General features: G+C 41.4%; 1 protein-coding gene across 1 annotated transcript; it reads left to right on the forward strand.

Moving 5' to 3' along the window:
• Window positions 1–291: 291 nt before the first annotated feature.
• LOC103187180 (von Willebrand factor A domain-containing protein 2-like) lies at window positions 292–19,324 on the forward strand. Its single transcript, XM_042345391.1, has 13 exons — window positions 292–302; window positions 1,990–2,053; window positions 3,648–3,722; window positions 4,564–4,697; window positions 6,974–7,083; window positions 7,232–7,423; window positions 7,523–7,656; window positions 8,830–8,974; window positions 12,085–12,140; window positions 14,008–14,115; window positions 16,579–16,596; window positions 16,700–17,269; window positions 18,128–19,324. Exons 2-13 carry the CDS (start codon window positions 2,002–2,004, stop codon window positions 18,688–18,690), a joined length of 2,157 nt encoding a protein of 718 aa, XP_042201325.1. The 5' UTR covers window positions 292–302; window positions 1,990–2,001; the 3' UTR covers window positions 18,691–19,324.
• Window positions 19,325–20,000: the final 676 nt, after the last annotated feature.

Genomic DNA, 20,000 nt, shown 5'->3' on the forward strand with positions numbered 1-20,000 from the left:
GACGCTTTATCAGCGAAAGGAGGGTGTGCGCTCAACCTCTGGGGGTGACTGCAGGGCTTTGCAGTGCGTTACAGGTGTCAGAAGAAAGTGACAGTAGGAATTTGAGTGAATTGCAGATGAATTGCAGATCGGTCAGGTTCAGGGCTGCTCTCTCTCTCTCTCTCTCCCCCTCTCTCTCTCTCTCTATCCCTCTCTGCCTGACTTGCATTGCAAAGTGGGAACATGAGCCAGAAACTGACAAGAAGGTAAAGCTCTGCAAGTGGCAGGTCCTCATCCACCCCAATGGTCAGGGCATTGCACAGGTGAGTCTCTCACTCTTCAGGTATATATATATATACACACACTTTGCACAGTCATCCCGACCTGTTTAAATTGTTTAACCTCACGTTTTGCTGTTGCATTAAAACCACAACACAGCGGCTCGTAATTTATGAGTAATATTCAACTTTTTTCAAAAAAAAATGAGAGTGGACTGTGTTGAGAAACTTGGTGCGATTGTGGAGGAGGTTCAGTTGTTTATGCTCACAAACGTCGGGGGTGAAATCCATGACTGTTCATGTCTTCTCCCACCCAATGCCCCAATGCATCAGACACAAAATAGTCTTCAGTCGTCGTGACAATTGCATTCACTGATCGTTGTCATTTCAAATCATTTAATATCTCCCCAAAGACCAGGGGAACCTGCATTTCACTTTGCTGCAGAAGCCTTCGATGTTATTGAGTGACATCTCCAGTCGCTTTATTCCCAGAGAGGGACATAGCTCTGTGTTTTGAATCTAACCCGCAGTCAATGTTTTGTTTGGCACCGAAATGATGCTGTCATTTTACTGTCACACTTCACGATTTAATGTGATTTTATTCATCAACACACACACACACACAAAAAAAAACATGAGGCCGTTTGTCACAAATAGTTTAAATAGTTTCTGCCCCTCTCACTGTGTGTGTCTCTCTGTCTCTCTCTGGTGATGGTGCACTGGGGAATCCACTGGTGTGACTGACTGGTTGCTCATGAGAACTGGCTCCTCAAACTAGCTTATGATTATGATTATGATTATGATTATGATTATGACCAAGGAGAAAGGAAGAGGCAACTGAGACGAAGGCGACCCTCGAGTAGGGAGACTACTGATCCACAGAGTGATCCAGGATTTCAAGTGCATCAAAAACCAGGGGCCAAAAAATGTGCCATTTCCATCCCTTTCAACAGTCCTGGGATTTTACTGCTGCTCCAAGTGTTCTGCTTCCACCGAAAGGCTACCCGTGAATACCAGAGCTCTCAAATATCTTTTTAAACAACATAACAAAAAGCAACCTCGCTTGCATTTATGTAGGGTCTGGGAGCTCTCCAGACAAGACAGCAAAAGAAAGCATACAGCAGTTTTCATTCTCAGCCACTCTTTTGTACTTTAGCAACTTTTGGAGGTCCCAATCATCATCATCATAACGACAATAATCTTTGGATTTCAAATAGCAAGTTTTCATTTCATCAAAATGTCTCACAGCACTTCATAGGATTTTACTGGAAAGTGTAGTGACTGTGTAAATTTCCCAACTCTTTTGTAAGTATTGAAACATTAACTGACAAAGTCAGAACCCATAGGATTCATGTTGCTAATTTGCTTTGAAAATGTTTCCCACAAAAGTACCAAACACACCAGATGCAAAGATGATAAATTATTTGTAAAATTTGGTTTCTAGATGAAGCAAGCTGTTGAAAATATTTCTGACCAATATTTGCTGTAAATAACATTTCATTCAATTGCTGCAATATAACCTTATTTTTCCTTTTTGAGTTTCTGCATCCAAAAGAAGACCTGGGTTTGATTTCCTGGCAGGGTGAAACATTGAGCAAGTTCCCCTACTCCATTCAGTTTCACATTGATATTGGAAATTGAATTACTGAACCATTGCGGAAGATGATGAGCTGAGCTAACATCATGTATTGATTAATATCTATTGTGTTTTATTTTTGTATCTATCCATTAGATACATTTCAAGATGATGCATCTCAGTCAAAGTTTCTGTCTTGGGCTTTTACTCATGGTTTTAGGTAGGATTATTTTTTCAACTTCATTTTCTCGAAATAAACTGTCAGATAACTATTTGTTTTATGATGTGCTGCGTATGTAGTCATTGAAATTTTATTACAAACCATCATTAATCTAAAACCTTTTTCAGAATGTGTGTTCGTGCTCTCTATGTTGAAGGATTGCTGCTGAAAAAATGGTTCTATTTGTATTGAGTGATAGTATAAAACTCTCCATGACAGATCCAATGCTAGTCACATATAATATCCTGACAAGTTGCTGGAGCTCATAAGAACAATTTCCACTCCAGAAGCCTGACTACAGTTTGGCATTGTTAGCCACAAGTTACATAAAGCCATCAACATCTGCATTACTACCAGATGCCGCTGTTTATCTTCTTGGGGTGATATATGTGCTACCACCAAAACCACCACAGTGCACTCAGAAGTGTGAATGCTACCAACTGAGCTATGCTGACACACAAGTGTGGGACCTGAGACATTGGACCCTAATGATTATTTAACGAAGTGTTGTCCTTTATAACAACTTTGCCTATACTTTGCCTGTATTATATTCACTTCTATCGTTAACCTCATTAATAGTTTACAAAACACTTTGAAACATTTATGCTGGTGCTAATAAATTACAAGTTATTATTGTAATATTGGGGTGAAAATGTGAGATTTTACAATAGAATCTGTTAAGAACCATGGAATTGTTCATAAGTTTTCATGTAGTGTATATGCTGTTTGCATTGCTGCATTCCAAGCAATGTTAAATTGGAGCACTGGAGTCAGATGCTTAACTTTGCTGAAATGATGTGGCCAATTGATAAAGAGGATTTATAGAATCATAGAAATTTACAGCACAAAAAGAAGCCATTCAGCCCATCAAGTGTGCACTGGTCTTTGGAGCTATTCATTCAATCCTATTGCACCCTGCCTTCTGCCCATACCCTTTCACCTGTAACTTTCATATACAGGATCTATCTACTTTCCTTTTGAAACCCACGGTGGACTCTGCCTCCACAACCCTTTTATTGCAGGGCATCCCACATTCCCAACAACTCTCTATAGTAAAAAAAATTCTAATCTCTCCTTTTTAGAAGTAGATTAAAACCCATCAGTGTCCCAGTAAAGTTACAAGTCTTCCTAGTGCATCTAATTACCGTAAGAATTGTTTGCATAAAAATAATAATAATAATAATAATAATCCTTGCATTTGATATAGCGCTTTTCACGTCGGGAGGACGTCCCAAAGCGTTTCACAGAACACACTGTAAAGTGAATTGACTGTATATTTGTGGCCGAACGCGGCAGCCAATTTGCGCACAGCAATGTCCCACAAACAATCGTAGATTGAAAATGACCAATTTATTATTGTTTTGGGTTTTGGAGGGATTATTATTAGGAGTGTGGAGTAAGGAAACTTGCCCAAGGTTTCGCCCTGCCTGGAATTGAACTCAGGTCTCTCGCTTGCAAAGCGAGTGCTCTAACCACTGAGCTACAGGACTCCACAAAAATAAATTTGAATCCAACCTGAAATTTCAATATAAAAGAAATTCAGAATCTCAACTGCAACTTTATTCTCTATAATTTTTTTTCCCCCTATGACCAGTTTCCCCAGGAAGTGCCATGCAGAAGCTAATGGCTGACAAGGAGACAATAGTAAAGATTTTATCTTCAGGAAAGTGTAAGTTGAATTTTCATACTGTTCTGAAACTTCAGATTAGTGTAATACAAAAGCTAAGTGTGAATCTCACCTGGGAGGTACATAAATAAGTCCAGTCAAGCAGACTAGCTTCTACTTTATTACAAATAGATTGAAGCATTCAATATCTAATGAATCCCAGCCATGTGACAGTTGAAACACAGTAAGATGGATAGGCAATTATCTGTTTGATTGCATTTAAAGCCAACAATGTAAAATATATAAAATACCTATGAGGTACTTCTATACTTATAGTAAAGATAAGGGTGTAACCCTAAAAATGGATTGCTCTTGTTGTTCACTAATTGACAAGCATCATATCCTGGTGATGTAAATTGCATCAGTACATACAAAATCTATAATTTCATTCCTTGCAATGTGACAATAATGATGTTTTTTCTGTGTCTGATAGAGCAACGTCCCCAAAGAAGGCAAGTGAACAGATAATTCAATGCAATCTCTTTCCACAGAGTGATGAATATTTAAATTGAACTATTCAGAAAGACATATTGTGTCAGCAAATTCAAAAGGAAATTAGATATGTATTTGGTGAAGAATCAATTGCAGGGGATGAGAGATAGAGTATTGTATGATTGATTTCTTTATTGGAACTAGTTAGATGGATCATAATAGTATTTTCTGATCTTGTCCATTCCTATGTACCTAAAATTTTGCTTGTAAGAGCAGCATTAATCCGCCAAGTTTGGTTTGAAATTATGGATAAATTCAAATGGATATGTCAGTCTTTAATGTACAACTATCAAAATTGCATGACGAATTGACTCTTCTAAATTTAAATTGTATCTTTCCTATTTTCTTTTAGTAATTCAATGCTCAGAAGCTATTGATGTCTTATTGCTGATGGATGGATCCTATAGCATTGGCAAAGGAAGCTTCGAAAGATCAAAACGTTTTGCCACCAAGTTGTGTGATATTCTCGACATTAATCCTGACAGGGTAAGAGGTCTATCTGCAGAAAATTAATACAATAAAGTTAGTTTTAAAATTTGTATTGAAATGACTCATATCAGATATGGGAAAATAAAAGTGCATCTATGCTGATGATTTACTTTATTTGATAAGGTCCACTGACCGTCAATATGTTTGTGGTAAATTAAACTGCCACTTATTGTTTGCAGCCTAGTAGTGCAATCTTAGTGCATCTGTAAAGTGAAAGCTCAAGAGACTCAGTTAACCTTTAGAACCAATAACAAGTCATAATTATTCTGACAGAACTCCAGTTACATTATAACTGGAGTATTTCCAGCAACTTCAGCTTTTGTTACATTATATTTTATTGTAAAACCCGGAAGTAAACAAGTTATTTATGCTTAAAAAGCGACAGTGACCCCCTGCACAATCACATACGTCCCATAGGTATCAAGAACCAAGACACTGGCAGATTTATCTCTCCTTCACTTACCCCTCTCCCACCAGTACTGGGTGTGTATCTGGAATGTGAGAACAATTCTTTTGTAGCCTCACAGACTTTGTCAGCTCCCTTTTTTGACAACAAAGAGTCTAGCATGGAATACAGGAAAAATAGTAGCATGTAGACATTGAGATCTTTTTGTGAGTTTTAAAATGACAAGTCAATTCAAACTTTACAATTTGCTGATTATTGTGTGCTTTGTATTGATTATTTTTCCAGGACAGCTTCAATTGTGTGAGTCACATTTAATGGAAAAGAACAATCCCAAATCAAGTAACACCCCTAGATCTCTTTCAGCTTCAACCCCTGGCAAGTTCTATCCCATCCAGAGAGCGCATGTGCCTCCTATTCTTACGTCCTATATGCGTAAATTGTTGAAGTACTCTGATATGCTAATTTCAGGTGGACTAAGACTGAGTTAGGCTGTTTTCACCGCCCACCCCATCCCCTCTCCCCCAATCTGTGATATTATGGCAAACGCTATAAATTTATCATGGATGACTGAATTTAAAGCAATCATTTCAAATTGGGCTTTTTTTTATCATCCTAAGAAATGACAATATTGAGAAATGGACCAATTTTCCCATTGATGTCATCGACAAACATGTTGTAGTTAGGTGTTGTGTAGTTTACATACATTCAAACTGCTTCTAAACTACACTGAACAATGTGATTCCAGTCTTACAAGAAAATGCCTTACTGCAATAATGTTATATTGTTTCATATTACCGATACCAATGGTTTTTCTAACCAGATTATAAATTTAGTGCCACCTTATTAATTTTATTCCATGAACTGATGTGCAACACAAACTCAAAAGGCAGTTCACACAGAAACTTTACAGTCAGAAGAAAGAAGTCTTTCATCCTATCAACTTGAGCCACATTTGAAGGCTCCCTGTTGTGACAGGACTTTCAAATCCATATCCTCTAATCTTTTTTAAATGTGCTAACAAACGCTAACAACTACCCTTGGCTAAGCATTCCATGCCCAAGTAATCCTCTGGAAGACAACCTTCCAAACCTTTACTACTCCTTTCGCCACAATCTTGAATTCATGTCCTCTTATCCTCAAATCTCATTTAATCAAGAATCGAAGTTTAACTGGATTTCACCTTGCTTGACCTTGGTGTATGAGCAGCTCCTCAACAGAGGTATCAATACAATTTGCAAATGTTACTCTTGTGAAGTATCAAGTCAGCAGGTTTTCAAATGTTGGGATGAGCAGGATGAACTACAATAGTCGTTTCTAGTCCTATACATTCCATGTTCCAATGCATTCAGTTAGTTAGATTATGGTAATGTATATTGTATCTTAAATCTGACACTCACCATTAATTAGTATAGTCTGTGGAAAATATCAATTTGCAAGTTTATGTTTGTCTTTACGTGGATCTAATGATCGTATTTTATGAATTGTACGATTTGGGGTTAGTTTCAGGTAACGAACTGTCAACAATTTGGTCACTCAATCCATAGCTATTTGTGGGACACTGCTGTGTACATTGGCTGCCGTGTTTTACCCACAAGATACACAGTCACTACATTTCACAGTATATTAATGATGAGCTTTGAGATGTCTCAACGACGTGATAAGGCGTTATATCAAATGAAAGGATTATTATTAACAAGTCGGAAAACACTCAAGTTTGAGCACATTTAGCATACAAATGATGCCGGTCAGTCTATTTAATTGTTGATGTAATCTGTTATTCTAAACTGATGCTGTAGCATCTGCCCATTTCCCAATTGTTATTGCTCAATATTGTGCCATTATAAACATCTTATGGTCTTTTGAACAGGTGCGTATAGGAGTGATCCAGTTCAGTACAAAACCTAAACTAGAGTTTGGGTTGGAGATCTACTCGACAAAAGAGGAAGCAAAAGAAGCTATCAAAAGAATTATCTTCAGGCATGTCTGACCGATTTAGATGAAACTCTTGACATACACAAGAGATATTTTTCTGGAATGTGCAACTGTCATTTTGTATCTCATTGCATCATCTCACTCAAAAGCATTAACTCATTCCTCTCTTGCCCCCTCTCCATGTTTCACATAGGGGTGGAAGTACTGAAATTGGTAGAGCAATGAAGTACGTCTTACGTAAAGGGTTTCACGGAGCACGGGAAAGTGCACCGAAAATAATTGTGATTCTCACCGACGGTAAATCTCAAGACAATGCAACACTTCCATTGAGGTTGGCCAGGAACAGTGGAATGACCGTATTTGCTGTTGGGATTAAGCATCCATCGTAAGTGTTTTACTGTGTTTAGTGATCTCTGTGATGCTGATTGTATTCTTCGGTAAAGCTGATGAGTCTTTCTCTGACTCACTGTTGCGCTGTTTGTAGGTGGGAAGATCTGAAAAGTTTAGCCAGCAATCCCAGTGAATTACATGTGTTCTATGCGGAAAACTATGACGATGCAATCAATGGTCTGTTCACTACACTGACTCAGTCTACAGTCTGTTCTGACATCCACCCAGGTAGGCAACATAGATCTCTAGAGCTTCAAGACAGCAAACTCCAGTAATGTCCATGTATGATATGTCCATTCCTCATGCAAACACATATATATATTGTATTTTGGAAAGAACTTGCTTGCCCATATATAGGGGTCAATATAGAAGTTGAAGTGTTTTCCTTTAAGTAAGGTTGGATGCTCATCGAGGGATATTAAGACATTTTCTCACTTTGAGTGTCATATTGTAAACATAAAATGAAAAAATGGTTATTTTTAGCATTTGGTGTATGATAGTTCCCATCACTGCCAAGCTCCATTGACTTCCAATTGGATTGATTTTAAGATTATAGACTTTCAAATCCCTCCATTCTGATGTCATTTCTTTCACACTATTATTCTGCCTGTCTTACCACTTTTCAAATTGTGCTTTATTATCACTCCTCAGTCCTTCTGTTCCACGAGCAGCCACCAAGCTTTCAGCCACTATGTCTCCTCGTCCAATTTTTCTCCTACATTTTCACATCAAAAAGCCTTGCTTCCTGTCCCATTGCCTTTAAACCCATCTTAAAACATATCTCTTTAATCTTGCCTGTGGCCAATAACTTTCTCCTACATTTTCACAACAAAAAACTTGCTTCCTGACCCACTGCCTTTAAAATCATCTTAAAAACATATCTCTTTAACTTTGCCTGTGGCCAATAAATCTCTGTCGGATCACTTATCTAGCAAGTAGTTTGAGACATTCATCCTACATGAAAAGTACTGTACAAGTGCAAGTGGTTGTTATAGTTTTGTGTCCTGTGACCTTCATAAATCAGATTGCTAATCTAGGCACAGGCTTTTGCTCAAACCAATGAAAAAATAGGTTGAGACTGCTGCAAACAATTTTATTTAAAAAATACTTATAGACAACAAATTGAAGGAGAACTTAATTCCATCAGACAATAGAAACAGATACCGGAGATGAAATATAAATGTGCTTGTCCACTATACCATCCAATCCAACAAAACCTTAATTTCATGACGCAATCACTTTTGGTTACACTTAACCCCACTCGGAATGAGAAGCCTCTTGAAATGCATGAATCCTTGTTTCAGCACTGCTGTCATTTTTTTTCGATTTACTTCTATTCTGCATTGAAGTGCATAACAAGTACAAGGATAGTTCAGTTACAATTTTCTCTGGTTTATACAGCCTGCAGGGTGGTGTCACAGTTTTGCCTGAGAACAACAGTGGACGCAGAAAAAGAATATCATGGGAAGCATGTTTGTTGGAAAAGCAAAAAGGATGGTGGCAAGCAGCATGGAAAACCCATGGCTACATTCTGTCCATTTTACAAGTTGGTGTCTACAGCTCTTGATGACAATGTGTAAACCTAGTTTGCGCATTAGTTATTTTGATTTGATTTTATTCCTGATAGGGACGCTGCAGAATGAAGGCAATTTCAAATATATCTAGCACATTTGGACAAAAAAATCCATAAAGACAGAAAGCCTGAATATTTTAAATGAGTTTTTAAAGACATTTTAAGAAAAGCTCCAGTTTTAGGAGGGCATTGAACTTGTACATTTCACTTGTACTTTCTGAGGTGCATACAGTGTTAAATGTGATGGAGAAAGTAAACCCTGAGCAATACTTGCAAATATGCCAAGGAAGTAGGAACAAAGGACACAGGTTGAGGTTTTTGAAGAGTAATTTTAGAACAAAAGAGCATTTTTTACATAGAAGACTCTAAACAGCTGGAATGGGTTACCAGGAAGAGCAATCGAGCCTAGGACATTGGAATTGTTTAAAAAGCAGCTTGATGATGGAAAAACATTTGGGATAAATCAGATCAAGTAAGGGCCTTTATCATCAGATCTTGCTTGTGATTTTATGAATGGTCTTCAGAGGTCCTCAGACCTGCTGGGTCAGTTTTTTGGCCTGGAGCGGAGGAATGTTGCATGCAGGATACCTGGATAGATTTGAATAGTGGAATTGGGGATATTTAAGAATTTAAGTATTCTGGAGTTTTTGCTTCATTCCCATTGCTGATCAAGGAGTATTGAGCTTTCACCCAGTGAGTGGAATGGATGAAGTGGAACAAATAACAGGATAAGTTTTTCATACTCAGTGGAATGAGTGAGGTTGATGGGCTGAATTGCCTTTTTTATTCCATGCCATCATATGTTCTTATAAACAGAGTTTCTGTTACTTACTTCTCTGCTTGTTAATGACCTGGTGATCACCTGGGGCCTCAGCGTCTCGGATGTCACCATCACTGACAAGGCCATCTCTGACCACCATTTCATCTCCCTCAACTCCCATATCCCTCTCCCCGCTGCCTCCAAACCTACTACCATCTTCTACCGCCCGTGGAAGAAGATTTCCCCGCAATCCCTCTCCGCTGCCCTGGAGTCCTCTGATCTCCTCCCCCTCTCACAGCAACCCGCTCGCTGCACTCACTCTTCTCCACCGCACCCTCTCCACCGCACTCGACGTCCTTGCCCCCCTCAACTGCCTCCTATTCCCGATCCTCACGCTAGTTCACCAGCCACCTCCGCTCGCTTAAGGGACAGGTGTGGGCTGCCGAACGCACTTGACTCAAATCCGGCCTAACAGTCCACCGCCACATCTGGCTGGACATCATCAAAACCTATCGCTCCGCTCTCGCCTCAGCCAAATCATCCTTCTATTCCAGGTTAATGCTAGAGGTGAAAGGCAATCCCAGGCTCCTGTTCTCGATTAACCAGCTCCTCCGCCCTCCCCGACACGCCTCACAGATACTTTCCTCTGACTCCCACTGCGAGAAAATGCTGGACTTCTTTGAGTCGAAAATCAAGGGAATCCACTCAGCTGCTACTGCCCTCCCAACTTCCAACCCCTCCCTACTCCCACCCCACACAATTACCCATCCGACAATTACCCATCCCTCCTTCCACACCTTTGAACCTGTCACTCCCTCCTCTGCTTCAACACAGTAACCTCCATGAAGTCCACCACCTGCTCCCTCAACCTGATCCCCACCCCTCTCCTTAAATCCCAGCTCCGCCTCCTTGCCCCACTACTCGCCGACATCATTAACCTCTCCCTGTCATCTGGCACTGTTCCTTCCCCCTCAAAACAGCCACTATCACCCCCACCTTAAAGAAACCTTCCCTCGACCAATCACAGCTATCCAGCTACCGGCCCATCTCAAAGCTCTCCTTCCTATCCAAGGTCCTTGAGAGAGCTGTTGCCTCCCAGCTTCGCTCTTTCCGCTCCTCTCACTTCCTACATGAACCCCTCCTATCAGGTTAGGGTGCTGCCCACAGCACGGAAACTGCTCTGGTCAAGATCACAAACGACATCCTGACCATGTGTGACCAGGGCTCCCTCTGCCTCCTCGTCCTCCTCGACCTCTCCATCGCCTTTGACACCGTGGACCACTCAATCCTCCTCCGCCGCCTCTCCTCCCACCTCAAACTTCAAGGTTCTGTCCTTGACTGATTCAGCTCCTACCACTTTGTTGTAGCAAACGGCTTCTCCTCCAGCCCCCTCACTGTCTCGTGTGGTGTACCTCAGGGCTCTATCTTCGGTCCTCTCCTCTTCACCGTCTACATGCTCCCCCTTGGTGATGTCCTCCGCAGACATGGGGTAAATTTACGCATGTATGCAGATGACACCCAACTCTATCTCTCTGCCCCCACCCTCAACTCCAGGACTACTGGCGTCCTGACCGACTGCCTGTCCAACATCAAGTCCTGGACGAGGGCCAACTTTCTCCAACTCAACGTCAGCAAGACCGAGGCCCTCCTGATTGGCTTGGCCATTGCCTCCGCACCTCAGGCGCTGGCAGCATCAGCCTCCACGGCTGTACACTCAACCTCACTAAGCCAGTCAGGAATCTGGGTATCTTGTTTGACCCTGAACTGTCCTTTCTCTCCCACATCCTCACCATGACCGGCACTGCCTACCACCACCTCCACAATATTGCCAGCCTCCGCCACTGCCTCAACCCCCCCCACCCGGCTCCCGAAACCCTCACCCACGCATTCGTCATCTCAAGGCTTCATTATGGGAACTCTCTCCTCATCGGCCTTCCCAACTCTTCCCTTCACAAGCTGCAGATCATCCAAAACTCTGCAGCCCATGCTCGGGCCCCGACACCTGACTGTTCAACACTTTGGGACGTCCTCCCGACGTGAAAGGTGCTCTATAAATGTAATGTTGTTGTTGTTGTTGTTGGATTATTATAGGGTGGAAAATGTAATGCTTCATTTCTGCAAGGCTATTTCACACCCTGTGGGTAGACAATTCAGTATTTTCACAAAACAATTACAGATCTCTATATTAATATATATATATATGAAATAATATACCTGGTGATCTGCACATTTGTCACTGTATTGCATAGTCAGGATTATTTTAAATAGCTGATCAAGGAGAGCGGTCCTAATATTAATAATTGGAATTTTTCAATCTTTCTAGTTGGAAAAGGGTATTTCATAGGATTCAAAACCGATGCCACCGCACTGTCTGCCCAGGTAAATGCATGTTCTGCGTATCAATTTTTACCTATATTTTCCCTATGGCAAGGTTTTTCCTAAGCTATTTTGCACTAGCTCCCCTTCCTGCTTTTAGGTCTATTCTTGCTACACGCCACTCCCCGATTATCTTGCTCTGTAACTTGCTACCGTAATATAGCACAGTGGCCCAGGGTAATACATGCTCATTTCTGTGAGGAAGATCCTCATCATTATGAGACAATGAAATTGAAGGAAAAAGGTTATAAATTGTTAGTTTGCAAAAAGGATTTATAAATAGCAAATTCTGGGTTACAGCTATCCATCTGGAACTGTGCTCAACAGCTGATCATGCTGAATTGCATGAACCAGGGTTGCAGAGGGTCTACTGCGAGATATCCAGGATTCTCTATTTGCTAATCCATTTGTGAATCTTGCAATATATACCATAGTATAAAAGTGCTTGGCCGTCCTCCCGGCATGAAAAGCGCTACACAAATGTAATTTGTTGTTGTTGTTACTACCTTCTTCAACTTCATTGTCATATTGTGAGGCTCTTCCTCACAGCAAGGAGCAGGTATCAAACAGATATTAAGTTTGATTCACCATAGTGCAATTTGGACCTCAGCTTTGAGTTACTAACCTCAGCTGGAAAATCATGGAAGTGGTCCAAAGTGGAGGCAAGGTGCTTCCCCCACAGTCAGAGATGGAAACTCTCAGCACTTGGTCTTTCAGAGGCAAGAGACACACAGCTGTCCCCTACAGCAAAGAGAAACAAGCAGAAAGAACAAAGCAAAAGAAGCAAGAAAGAAATAATAACAAGTTATATTTATACAGCTGCTTTCCTGTAAAAGAAATGTCTTGAATTGCTTTGCAGAAGTGAGTTACTATTGTAGATAAACAGCTAATCCATGGAACAGCATACCACAAGCAGTAGGACAAAAGGCCAAGAAATTCAAATTTGGAGTGAACTTGGATGAAGAAATAATATAAACCAAGTTAACAAGGACACTTCATTACTACCCCAAATTAATAATGATCTGAGGCCACCAAATATTTGGTATATTATTTCTGGTGAATGGGTTGAATTTACAGTTGGGGTTAGAGTTAAGATGAAATTATCCTTTCTGCTCCACATCCGTGCCATGACCTGCTTTGCCTTCCCCCACCTCCGCAACATTGCCTGGCTTAGCCACTGTCTCATACCGCAGGCTGTCGAAACCACACATTCATAACATTGAGGTTTGACAATGCAAACTCCTTGCTTGTCGATCTCCCCAACTCCTCCCTCCATCCAGAATTGTGCAGCCCATGTCCTCTCCCGCACAAGGCTTCATGACCCTATCACCCCCACCCTCGCCCGACTCCACTGGCTTCCCATCACACAGAGGATACAGTCCGAGATCCTGGTCCTCACCTTCAAAGCCCTCCATGGCCTTGTTACCCCCTATCTCTGTGACTTCCTAACCCCCTACCATTCTGCCCGCTCCCTCTGCTCAGCGGGCTCCGGCCTGCTTCATGTCCGCCACCTCGCCTGCCCCACCATTGGTGAGCAGACCTTCTGCCACTCTGCCCCTACCCTTTGGAACTCCATGCCGCAGTCCCTCTGCCTTGCCCCCTCCCTTGCCTCCCCAAGACCCACCTCAAGACCCTCCTCTTCAACCATGCTTTTGGTCACCCTGCTTCCCCCCCCTGCCCTCCACCCTCCCCAATCCCCAGCTCGGGTCCGAAACGCTGACTATCCAGCACCTTGGGACGTCCTGCTGACTTGGAATGCGCTAAATACATGTCATTTTGTTGCTGCTGTTGTTGTTGAATTGGTTGTCTTTCCTGTCACAGTAGTTCCACAGATATGACAACATGATTTTGCTTGTGTTTGCTATTGCAGATCCCTGTGATTCAGGCCCATGTCTGAATGGTGGTACCTGCATCATGGAGACTGTAGATGAGTACAGCTGCTTGTGTCCCCTTGGGTATGGGGGGGATAAAAACTGTGGTGGGTCTGTTTCCAATAAGGTCTATGACTTCCCAATGTTTCTCTTCCTCAGAGTGACACAATACACCAGGTTTCCACTAGTTTCATTTCAACTAAAGTTAAACTCAGAAGTCAGAAAAAAGGCACAATACTGCAGATGCTGGAAATCTGAAATAAAAACAGAAAGTCACTGGGAACTCTCAGCAGGTCAGACAGCATCTATGGAGAGAGGAAAATGAATCATTGACCTGAAATGTTAACTCATTTTCCTCTCCATAGATGCTGCCTGACCTGCAGAGTGTTCCCAGCAACTTCAGAATAAGTCAGAATCCTGATTACTACCCAGTTGTGGGTTGACATAGATACACATAAAATGTTACAGCATGGAAATATTTTATCTAACTAGTCCATATCTGTGTTTATACTCCAAATGAGCATACACCCCTCTTAATCACCTCTCCCGTATCTCTCTAGTCCCTCCCTTCTCCCTCACATCTGCATTTCATCACAAGGCTTCTCCAAATATTTTTAAATATTGACCTGGTATGCAAATGGCAGAAAACTTGGAATGACGTTTTTTACTGAGCCTATTTGCTGCAATAATAAATAATAATAATAATAATCCTTGCATTTGATATAGTGTTTTTCACGTCTTCTAAACGTCTCAAAGCACTTCACAGAATAGACTGTAAAGTGAATTTATTTGTGGGCAAAATGCGGCAGCCAATTGCGCACAACATTCGTGGATTGAAGTGACCAATTTATTATTTTTTTCTTGAGGGATTATTATCAGGCGTGTGGAGTAAGGAAACTTGCCCAAGGTTTCACCCTGGCGGGAATCGAACCCAGGTCTCTCGCTTGCAAAGCGAGTTCTCTAACCACTGAGCTACAGGACTCCACGATTAAATAATAAATAATAATCATGTCTTAGAAAAGTCTCAAAGCGCTTCACAGCATATACTCTAAAGTGAATTGACTGTATTTTTGTGGGCGAAACACGGCAGCCAATTGCATACAACAGTGTCCCACAAACAGTCGTGGATTGAGTGACCAAATGATTATTATTTTATTATTATTATTTTTTTGGAGAGATTATTACCACCGGAAAAATAATCCGGCAATCGACTAACAACCGGGTTCCTAGTTACTGTTATGTAAACAAGGCGTATAGAGTAAGGAAACTTGCTCAACGTATCATCCTGCCTGGGACTCAAACTCAGGTCTTCTCACTTGCAACAGGACTCCACATGTATTATTAGGACAGACATAACTCAACCTGTAGCTGTGAAGAATACTTAGAACAGCACCTTGGGACTTCCTCCCAACGTGAAAAGTGATATACAAGTGTAATTTTGTTGTTGTTGTTGTAAATCCCAAATAGTTTAATTCAGCAACTTTTAACTATTAATTTGGGTTAGGGTTTGTGATTTAATTGATGCTTGATGTTAATCTTATTTTTGCATCACTATATCATACCATTTAGTGGTCAGCCTGTTTGCCCTCTTGCCTCTGAATCAGAAGGGCATTGGTTGAAGCCCTACGTCAGGACTTTAAACTCATAAAGTCTAGGCTGACACTCGAATGCAGTGCTGCTGGTGCGGGCATCCTTTGAATGAGGTCCTGTCTGCCTGCCCAGGTGGATGTTAAAGATCCCACGTCATGATTCAAAAAGAGAAGGGTGTTTCTCCCAGTCTTCCTGCCAGCAATCCCCCAGATAATATCAGTTATTCATGGCTGTTTCTGGAACATTGCTCTGTGCAAATTGGCTGCTATCCTTAAATATACAGTCTCTACACTTTACAGAATATGTTGTGACGCACTTTCAGACATCCTCCTGACCTGAGAGATGCTCTTTAAAATGGAAGAATATTATTGTTATTATTTCACACAGTTATGCTGTGGTGACATTACAGCTATGTAGGATATAATATATATCAATGGCGGTCAGGCATTCAGCATCTCTGCCCCCACACTCTGGAACTCTATCCTGCAATCCCTCTGCCTCAAAACCATTCTTCCCTCCTTCAAGTCCCACCTAAAGACCTTCCTCTTCGACCATGCCTTTGGTCACTCTTCCACTCCCCCTGCCCTCCACCCCTACTGACCCCAACTCTCAGTTTGCGTCCAAAATCCCTGATTGTCCAGTGCCCTGGGATGTTTTCCCGCCGTGAAGGGTGCTATACAAGTGTAATTTGTTGTTGTATATCTATAATGAAGATCTGAACCTTTGGATATTTTAACTGGCTTACATTCACATTGGAATATGTGTATTGTGAACCAAGCGTAAGAAATGTGTTTTGATGTGGAGCCTGGGACATGCTTTGGGTGTGCAGTGAACTGTTAAAAATGTAAGTGGATGTGTATTTGTTACGCACCACTAGTGGAGAGAGTTTATCTTCATATGAAATCCACACAAAGAACAGTAGTATAAGATTCATGAAACACTTTTCTTTGCTGATAACATATCTTTGTTTTATCACACAGCTGGAAACAAATACCTGAGTAAGTACCTAAATAAAACAATTGATTCAGTGGAATGTGCCATTGCAGAGAGTGTAGCATTGACTTGATCTCATTAACCTATGTATTTATGTGCTAAATGCAGAACCCGCTGCCATTACGGACTGTACTGTCGATCTGCTCTTTTTGGTGGACGGATCATGGAATATGGGCCTCGAAGGATTCCATCAGGCAAAAGGTTTTGTTAAACTCCTTCTTCAGTCTATCATGGCTTCATCAGCCATGGTCTCAGTGGGGTTCGCCCAATACAGTGACAGTGTTCGTATGGAGATTGGAATGGGACAGTACAGCACCTTCAGTGACTTGCTGAAAGCAATCGATTGGATTCGCTTCAAAGGAGGCAACACCTTCACAGGAAGAGCTTTGCAGTATGTCGCTGAATATGGCTTCAAGACCAGCGACGGCTTCAGAAACAGTATTCCCCATGTTCTCATGGTGCTGTCCAATTCTAAATCACGTGACTCTCTGATCTTCCCAGCACAGTATGCCAAAGAGAGGGAAATATTGATCCTCTCTGTTGGGATAAGCAGTATGATAAATGAACTAATCCAGATAGCTGGAGACACAAGGATGGCCTTTACCTTTAACGGAGCCCAGGAGCTGCACAATAAGGTTTTAGAGCTGAGGAACAAAATATGTGGATTGAACACACCTGGTAAGTTTTTAATTTAATTTGAGTATCTTGCTCTTCAGCATAGATCCCTAATGTGAGACTGATGATGCTTATTCTTTGCTGGTTAAGGCTGATTAGTCTGTTAGCAGGCTGTATGGAGACTTTATAATACATATTTACTTGAAAAGGAAATATTTGCAAGTCTATGGAGTAAGAGCGCTGGAGTGGGACTAATTTGATAGCTCTTTCAAAGAGCCAGCACAGGCACGATAGGTAGAAGAATGGGCTCTTTCTGTGCTGTAAGAGTCTATGACTCTACATCAGTGCTTTGCAAAAAATTAAAATGCCTTCTTTGTATTAAATACATTGGCTCTCAGTGATTCCTCTATCAGTTATATCCTCTGTAAACAACTGTATTACAGTGATGTATTAAAACACACCAGCGAGAACATACAGTTCTGGAATTCCCCTCATTCACAGTTAATGGAGAATGTGCTGGTGTGAAAAGGGGTGGGGTGGAGGGGGAGTGAAGAATTGCATCTATTTGTAGCCCAAATGTGATGAAGCCCATTTTATTCTACGGACACTGCAGTTAGTACAACTTTAACAACAACCACTTCTATCTGGCCATTGAAAATGTGACTAAATATGTTGATGGTTGAATAGAGTGTAGCTGAGCAACTAGCAATAGTGTAGAGTTGTTCTTCTGTGTCACCTGCAACTTGATTTTCTCCTCACTTTGACAATTTTTAACACAGATCGTCTGCATCTCACATTGATGACCATTTGTGATAATAATGCAAATGAGGGCAAATGCAAAACCTACTTTATATAATTTGTGTACAGTGGACAGTATAGCACCAATTAGTTAATTAATGCTGTTTCGTCACTGTTTAACAGGATGCTTTTCCAAATCTTTGGATTTGGTATTTGCTGTGGATGCTTCGAACAATGTTGGAAGACAGAATTTCCGTTACATAAAAGGCTTTGTGAGGAATGTGATATCCCATTTTGATATTGACAGAGAACTTACGCAGGTTGGGATGGTGATCTACAGTGACAAACCCCGAACCCTCTTTAACTTGGATGCCTTTGACAGTGAAGGAAAAATGAAAAGAGCGATCAATTCAGCCCCATTCCTGCATGGGAATGCTCTCACTGGGAAGGCTCTACAATATATCTTGGAGGATACTCTGAGCATCCAGAGGGGAGTGAGGCCAGGAGTTCAGAAGGTTGTTGTATTAATCACGAATGGTCAGAGCACAGACAACGCTTTGGCCGGTGCTGAACACTTGAGACAAAATGGTATCATAATAATAGCAGTAGGAGTGGGGAATGCTCAATCAGCCTCACTGCTTAGAATTGCAGGAAACCCAAAGTCCATGATTTCTTTGTGGTCCTATGAAGATGTTAAACATTCTGAAATGAATCTGGTACGAAAAATCTGTGAAAGTAAGTGGTAAGACATTCAACTGAATGTCAACAAACCAAAGCCTTCCTGCTCGGCCTCCTCTTGTAGCTTCCCGACTGTTCATCCCAGCTCACAGAGCCTGTGTACAATCTTGATGTTTGCTTTGATCTTCAGCTCTCCTTACAACCTTTGACTAAGTTCACTTTGGTCCACCTCTGCAACATCATCTGCGTTCAACCTTAACTCACCTCTTAACTCAATGGAGTCAAAGCTAACTTCCATGCGTTGATCACATTTATTTGGATTTCTCCAAAGCCTTTCTTGCTGGCCTTCCTAGCTCCAGTTTATCCAGAACTCCACAGCCTGTACCTTTTCCATTACTAAGCATGCAAGCCCTTTGTCTCTTTCCTCACCAGGCTCCACCGATTTCCTATTGATTTCAAGATCCTCAGTCTAACTTTCAAAAACACACATCCCTTGTCCCACCCTACCTCAGTGAACTCCTGCAGTTCTACTCACCTATCCACCCCTTCCACTCTGCTAACTCACATCCCCTTCCTCTGACCAACCATTAGTGGGTGAGCTTTCCGCCATTTACTTCTCTCTGGATCTCTCTTCTTAAATTGCTTCACCTCACACACTCCCTCGCTGCTTTCAAAATCCTTCTAAACAGTTTATACTGTTGAACTGTTTTGACATCTGAGGTACTATGAAATGCAAATTCTTCCTTTTCTTTCACATGGTTCTCTTTGCCACAGTTTGAGGATCTGGTGCTCATTTCCTTGAGTGACTACATTAGGAGTTGCTTCAGGGGGTGGGGGTAGGTGTGAGACCTCTCATAGTTGAAATGACCCATTCACTGGATCTGACAGATTTGATGTCAAGGGAACAAAGCAGTGAAGCTTCTGGCTCCAGGCCATCTGAGGAAGCTGCAGTCAGCGGCATTCCGAGCACTGGAAGTTGCGAGGAATTCAAGCACCTGGACCAGATTTCCTCCATCCTATTGATGAGGTTACACAACACAGAGAGTAACATAGAACAGAGCAAGTTGTTAACAGATCAGTAACAGCAACAAAGAAGATTAAATGTTTAAATTAAAATTATATCAGGATTGGTGTAGATTTCACTGATTGGCAGATCAACAGAAATCCCACGTATGACTTTGGGATTTAACAAGTTGGGATCTCTTACACTGAAAGCAACAGTTTTTTCATGATGTCATTTTAAGAGATTTCCCATTGTAAAGACCTAATGAAAAGATTGCTATTTTTAGCGATCGGCACAAGATACACATATTTATTATTTTTTTTATCTCCAGTGGTATGAGCTTCAAAAACAATTGGACTTTGCAGGAAGGATTGC

Source organism: Callorhinchus milii, unplaced genomic scaffold, assembly GCF_018977255.1.
Source record: "Callorhinchus milii isolate IMCB2004 unplaced genomic scaffold, IMCB_Cmil_1.0 Scaffold44, whole genome shotgun sequence".
In the NCBI taxonomy this organism is placed as follows: domain Eukaryota; kingdom Metazoa; phylum Chordata; class Chondrichthyes; order Chimaeriformes; family Callorhinchidae; genus Callorhinchus; species Callorhinchus milii.